The sequence below is a fragment of the Silene latifolia genome, chromosome 2 (genome assembly GCF_048544455.1).
Source record: "Silene latifolia isolate original U9 population chromosome 2, ASM4854445v1, whole genome shotgun sequence".
Taxonomy (NCBI): Eukaryota; Viridiplantae; Streptophyta; class Magnoliopsida; order Caryophyllales; family Caryophyllaceae; genus Silene; species Silene latifolia.
The window spans coordinates 17750416-17757951 of record NC_133527.1 but is presented as its reverse complement, the minus strand read 5'-3'; the positions used below and the strand labels follow the sequence as shown (position 1 = coordinate 17757951).

General features: G+C 35.9%; 1 protein-coding gene across 1 annotated transcript; it reads right to left on the bottom strand.

Annotated features, from left to right (window-relative positions):
• Nucleotides 1-3136: 3136 nt before the first annotated feature.
• Nucleotides 3137-4735, bottom strand: LOC141635098 (uncharacterized). The gene is made up of 3 exons (XM_074446697.1): nt 4036-4735; nt 3591-3946; nt 3137-3448 (listed from the first exon to the last, which is right to left on the bottom strand). Exons 1-3 carry the CDS (start codon nt 4733-4735, stop codon nt 3137-3139), a joined length of 1368 nt encoding a protein of 455 aa, XP_074302798.1.
• Between the last annotated feature and the right edge of the window lie 2801 nt (nt 4736-7536).

The following is a 7536-nucleotide window of genomic DNA, read 5'->3' as shown; positions in this document are numbered from 1 at the left end:
AGGTTGCTTGGCAGACAGTTCTTGGGATTTTCTAGCAACAAGATCATAAGAATTTCGGGGGACATGGGTCTTTGAAAGTAGGGGGTTTGTAGTAAAAGATCCGTCAGGTTTCTTAATAAGTTTAACTCCTCCTACTTGTGCTTGTTCCCCCCTTTTTTGAGATGCATTAAGTTGCTTGGCAGAGAGTTCTCGGGCTTTTCTAGCAGCAAGATCGGGAGAATTTATGGTGGCGTGGGTCTTTGAAACTAGAGGGGTTGTAGTAAAGGAAGTAGAAGTTTTCCACAAAGGATCAGGTGGTTTAACTCCTCCTACTTGTGCCTTTTCCCCGTTTTTTGAGATTCATCAGGTTGCTTGGCAGATAGTTCCTGGGATTTTCTAGCAACAAGATCATAAGAATTTCCGGGGACATGGGTCTTTGAAAGTAGGGGGTTTGTGGTAAAAGATCCGTCAGGTTTCTTAATAAATTTTTTGCAGAACGTACCGGCTGGTTTAACCCCTCCTACTTGTGCTTGTTCCCCCCTTTTTTGAGATGCATCAAGTTGCTTGGCAGAGAGTTCGCGAGCTTTTCTAGCAGCAAGATCATCAGAATTTGCGGTGACGTGGGTCTTTGAAAGTAAGGGGTTTGGAGTAAAAGCTCGGTCAGGTTGATCATATTTAGGTTGATCATATTTAGCTGCATGTTCTTCAAAAGTGTGTGAGATTTGGATTCTTGAACTTGGGTCATTTCGAGTTTTTTCAAAAGACGGATTGACCTGGGTCTTTGAAAAAGAATCCTTTGCAGCATAAGGCTCATCAATATTTCCAGGAGGACGACAATCTTTTAGCGATGGTTGTTGCTGCGGTGCCTTAACAACTGCAGCTACTTTGTTTTTTTGAGGGCAAAATGGCCCCCATCTGTCATCAGTACCACCTGATTCCGTAGTAAGAGATGATGGTGTGGTTAGAGGTGGCATTGGCCCATCAGCTTCCTTAAATTGAGCCCTGGTCCTTTTGCTTCGGTAACTCATCCTTGAACGTGATACTCGTTAATAAATCCTAAAATAAACATTAAATCCATTAGTTGTATATAATAGTAAAGGTCAACGAGCATATAATAATATAATAAAGGGAAAGAGTTGCTCACAACATTTGCATAACCAAAACCAAAAACATTATTTAGATTAATAATTAAAATCATCTAATATCAAAAGTATACAAAAACTAGTTCAACAGAATTTCGCCAGTCTCAATAAGATCCCTAGGTTTTGTACTAATTACATAAGACCATCCTTTTTGCGTCTCATCGTCGACATAAAAAACTTGTTTTGCTTGACACGAGAAAACAAAAGGATCATCGGCTAAATTTCGACCAGTATGCATCAGTTTAGAAAAGTTGACACACACACTCCCATCTTCAAATTTCTTAACACCTCTGTGTATATCAACCCAATCACAACTGAACATTACAACTTTGCATTGGCCAAAATAATCTAACTCATAAATATCCTTTAGTTTTCCATAATATGTTTCACCATCAGCTTCGACCATAACTCCAGAATTTTGAGTTCTTCGATTTTCTTCACGATCAACCGTTTGGAATTTATATCCATTGATCATAAATCCTGTCATCCTTTTACAATGATTATTTAAACCACCTGCCAAAGCTTTCCTAAGTTGTCCTTGTGGGGTACTTGTATCTAGGTTTTGTACCTATGACAACAGACAATTGTATTAATATGAATAATATAAAATTGATAAGCCACATTTCGAAGTTTTAAAAGAAGTGGACCTGTCCTTGCAACCATTCCGCAAATTCTTTGATAATCCATTCGTTTTCATTATTTTGGGTAACACTGAGATGGACCATCTCCAGCCGCTTGTAATTAAGAAATGCACTTTAAAAGAATTGGAAAAAAATCATTACCGGATTATATTAAGGATGGGTGCTAAATTATAAAACTTTGAGTCATTTATACTTACTCAAGAACCTCTTTCATCTCATCAGAATGAAGCAAAACGTAGCGGTGAGCTTGTTTTAAACTTCTGTCATCTAGGCGTACTTTTTCAATCATACCAACAACTCTACCACCAGAGCGAAACAAATAATCACTCATGTCTTGAATACCATCATCATTCCTCTTCGATCTATTAAAGATAGTCTCAATATCTCCCAAATACCTTGAACAAAATGTGATTGTCTTCTCAAGCATGTACCCTTCAGCAATTGATCCCTCTCGCTGCGCTTTATTACTTACGTATGATTTTAAGTGAGCCAAATACCTTTAGAGAGTTCATAAAATCAGTTTAGAAAAAACACTTAAACATCCACTTAAATAGTCTCTGATAATTACCTTTCAATAGGGTACATCCATCTATACCTTTGACAGGACCACCAAGTTTCGCCTCCTCGACTAAGTGAATCAATAGGTGAACCATAATTGTGAAAAAGGTTGGCATAAACTCCATTTCCATACGACATAGTATTAGCACAATTTTCGACTGAAGTGCATTTAACTCGTCGTGTTCAAGGGTATGCGAACAAAGAGACTTGAAAAAGCAAGATAATTCCCCAAGTAAGTCAATAACTTTAGTAGCCTTGGATGCCCTCAATGCCACAGGAAGTATATCTTGCATTAAGACATGATTGTCGTGGCTCTTAAGATTAATGAGTTTTCTCTGTTTCATATTCACGCATCTAGAGATGTTTGAGCCATACCCATCAAGAGCTCTAATCTTTTGCAAGACTTTTAGAAATCGCTCTTTCTCCTCGTTAGACATGGTGTATGATCTTTGGAGGCATGTATGGTTCTCGATTAGGTCGATCTTGGAGCCATAGATGTTCCTTTATGCCTAGCTTCTTTAGACCTTTTCTCGCATTCACATCGTCTCTACTCTTATCCATATCTAAAAGTGTACCCAATATATTGTCGCACACATTTTTCTCAATGTGCATAACATCTAAATTATGTCTTAGTGGGTTGTGTTCCCGGTGGGGCAGCTCAAAAATATACTCTTCTTATTCCACAAATTATGATTATTATCTTCACTTTGCTATCATTAACCATGTTAGTCGAGACACCAACTTCCCTTGCTCTATTTGGCCTTTTCAATCGTTTTGTAGTCTTCCCATACGTATATTCAATCTTTTCTTGTTGTCTTAAGACATCGAACCACTTATAGATTTTGGAGCGCACCAGGACGCTATCGTTCCATCAAACAAATTGGCTTCAGAACGATAGTGATGATCTGGAGCCAACCAATTCCTATGTCCCACATAGCAAATCTTGCCACCAAATCTTCCGGAATTAGTTGAATGGGTACAACGTGGACAAGCATCATAACCAGCAGTACTCCATCCCGAAAGCATAGCATATGCTGGAAAATCGTTAATAGTACTATGTAATGCTGCTCGGAGTTTGAATTTTTCACCTTCAAAGGCGTCAAATGCGTCAACACCGCTCCATAACAACTTCAACTCAGAAAATTAGAGGTTGGAGATACACATCAATGTCAATTCCTGGACTGGATTTTCCAGGAATAATACAAGACAAAAGAAATGAAGAGGGTTTCATGCAGAACCATGGTGGCAAGTTATAAGGAATCAAAATAACTGGCCATGTGCTATAAGTGGTATTCATCAAACGATATGGGTTAAACCCGTCACTAGCTAATGCTAACCTAACACTTCGAGGATCAGAGGCAAATAGAGGATACCGAGAATCAAATTGTTCCCACGCTAAAGCGTTTGCTGGATGTCTAAGTTTTCCATCTTTTACACGATCTTTATGATGCCATCTCATATCTTCTGCTGTTTTAGGTGACGCGTAGATCCTCTCTAATCTAGGAATGAGGGGAAAATACCTCATCACTTTAGCTCCTTCACCCTTCTTAGCTAGATTTTTACCTTTTTCACCTATGACTTTTTTCCATCTTGACGTGTGACAAACATTACACTCCTCCTTGTCACCTTTGTTTTCCCCCAAAATAGCATGCAATTGGATGGGCAGGCGTGAATCTTTTCATACCCAAGTCCTAAATCATTTATTATCTTCTTACCCTCATAAAAGGATGATGGGAACTCTTTTACTTGAGGAAATGCTTGAAGTAGAAGTTCAAGTAACTTGTTAAATGACTCAATAGACCAATGAAACATACATTTAATATGGTATAAATGTAAAAGGAATGAGAGCTTTGAGAAAGATTGACAGCCTTCGTAAAGTTCCTCGTTTGCAGCTTCGAATAATCTTTTATAGCGATTGTCTTGTTTATTGTTGAGGTCATCAGTCGTAGCATCGTATGCGTGCTCAAACTCATTATCGGACTCACCAGAAGAACTAAACCCCATAGACACGTCATCAAATTCAGCTTCTTTTTCTATTTCTACGGAGCCAACAAAAGTATTATGATCATCAAGATCTTTAGAATGGTTAGGAATCGTAGTCCTATAAACTGCATCAAGTAAACCTTTCATATTATCACGACCTACCAAGGGTTCTTCCCTACTTTCTCCATGCAAATGATCAAGAACGTCCCTTTTACCATGCCAAAACCAATCCGTATACTTCTGGTAAAACCCTTTGAACAAAATATGTCCCTCTATTTCGCCCAACGTGAAGTAATAACGTAACTTACAACTCTTACATGGGCATTTTGTTTTCCCATCTACAAGACTTTCCTTAGCTAACTCAATAAACTCCCTACATCCATTTATGTAATCGCGATGGTCATTTGGCAAGGTAATCCAGCTAGTATCCATGACTACACATCATAAAGATTGAATCAATATATATATTTTGTATTCTCAGCTTTATTTTTCACATTTTTTTCTATATTATTCTAACCAAACTTTTTTTGTTTTTCTTTTAGTTTTGACACAATTTTTGAAGGCATTACATATTTAATGAGAGCAACTCGCATAAATCTCAATATGAGATCTCTACCGACGACGATAATTGATAACTGCTTATTTTTTTATCAATTCTTTAATGGAATATTTCATCCGCTTCAATCAATTGTTTGCCTTCAATTAAGATACCTCTTATAAAGAAATTATTAAATCACATAATCAGAACATTGTAGAATAAAAGTATCAATCACATACACGAAAACGAAATTATTACGTGATGTCAAAGTAACAAGGCTTACTTATTGTAGCTAAAGTAAAAAAGACAAAGTTTTAATAATAAATGAAAACTTAAATAGTAATTCGAAATACCCACCGTAAAAACTACTGAAGTAGCGTCACTTTGTCCAAACTTTGGTCCAAATTCCAATTATCCTGGATCCTTACCCAAATTAAAGACTATAACCTGATAAATAAATACTACGGAGTACAATATAAAGAACTATAAGACCTGACTATTAAAGAGTCACAGTAACCACTGTTGTTAATCTTAATTAAGGATTATCAAATACTTTCCTGAAATATTTAACTATACCATAAAGGCCAAAATGCACTTTTTAGGCTCTGCTTACTGATTGTGAATAGATTAATAAAGAAAAAGGCAAGAAAATCAAAATTATGCTAGTGCTTAATTTTCAAGCATTCAGAGAACATGATTTTCCAAAATTTTATCATGCACATCTATTAAAATTATGATAAACCATTTGCAACAGAAATAATGAACTAATATATATAATAGTCTTGAAATGATAAAAATAATCTGTCAATACGTTTCCAAACAAATCAGTTGGGGATGGAAACGTATATGCAAGCCAAAGGATAACCTGTAGAGGCTCGTAGTAATCAAAATTGGATAGCTCGGGAATACTCGGTTACTAGCTGGTATGCCAGTCTGAGAATTAAGAAGGGGAGAGATAAAAGTAGTAAAAAGAATAAGAAGAAAGGGACCTCAGCCGAGTCTAAACATGAGACTATGAGAGCGAACACAAGAAGGGGTTGAGACCTGTTTTGTGGTTTAAACCATTTCTTTTTGATGACAGGGAGAAATCTGCTACTTGCCTTTGCTAGATATATTAGCTAACTAACTCAGGACTTTTAGGAGACTAAGGGACCTTCAAGCTAGTAAGCTGCCTCTTGGCACATTTTTTGTTAAGGTATGCAGCGAGTTTCTATACGTACGCCTACTACTGCTTTAACTCTTTTTCTGATATGCATAGTTTTTATGTTGGAAATTAATGTTCTCAGTATCTCAATTTTATGCGAATTCTCTATACTTACGCCCAATACAAGAAGTAATTGCTCAATATTTATTAACTCTAAAAAAAAAAAAGATAAGTTTCAGAAATTTGCACAAAATAGTAAGCATAACAAAGAGCGAAATTTTTTCATTGAAAGCGGAATCAAAGGAAATTTCTGAGTTTCTATGGGTCAAATGAATTAGTAGTGTATATAGTAGACGGCAGAATTGGGAGCAGCATAAGCCTAAAGATGACTCTTCCTGGTTTGGAAAATAATTTGTAAGGCTAAGGAGACGTTAAAAGATGGATTCTACAATGGCAGAGGGAAAAAACTATGAAACGCAACTGGGACAGACAAGTTTAGAGCACCTGGAATATCCCTAAACATTCAATCATTACTTGGTTGATTATGCATAAGGCAATGAATGTCAAAGAAAAGTTGTTCAGGATTGGTAACTTCTATATTTGTGAACTGGATGAAGAAACCCATGAACACATTTTTTTTTCAATTATACTTACAGCAGAATTATTCTTTGGATGATTGAGACTTGGTGTAAATTGCAGATTTTCTAAAGTGATGCACTTCAGGGAAGGGGAGTAAAGAAAGGCTCGAAGTTGAGAAGGAAAGCTTACTTTCTTATTGTTACTTTCTGCTATTATGGTATATGGCAACGAGAAGAACAAAAGCGAATAATGATGCGGTGGATAGTCCAGAACGATTGTCAAAGAGATCATCAACTTTGTGCAGACTATACTCAAAGCAAAGTTCAGCATCCAGTTCACAATTCTGATGCTAAATGGTAGAACATTTTGGAAAAATAGAGCTGGCTAGTTGGCTCTATTAGTATAGCTATATTTGATGTTTTCAAATAATATTAGCTAGCATATTGTTTCCTTGTAAAAAAAAACAATTTTGTCTTTTGTTGTTTCTAATATATACCTCACATTTCAACCAAAATAAAATGAAATTTCCTCAAAAAAACAAAAAATATGTATCCTTTTTAGACTCAAAATGGGCATATGATTCTATGTTTCATAAATTTAATTAGATTTTATCCATCAAATATTCGATCAATTTTGAAATTTGATTGAAACTAATGTGATCAGGTATAGTGAATTGATTAGTTGGAATGTTGGATCAATTTTCCAATCTATACTAGTTCCAAGATCACAATAATGAGGTTAAGCGGCAAAACGAAATGAGAGAGGTAAAGTAGTAAAAAACATAACGAAATGAGAGAAGTGTATATGGCAAAACAACAAAATTAGATTAGTTAACCAAAATTAAATCGTAATTTATTTTAGCAGCATGATATTCTGGTACTTCCTATTAAAAATTCTACATTTACATGCCCTTAAACTCAATTCCTCTGAAATTCTAACAAATACACCCCCAAATCTATCATCTCTATTCAT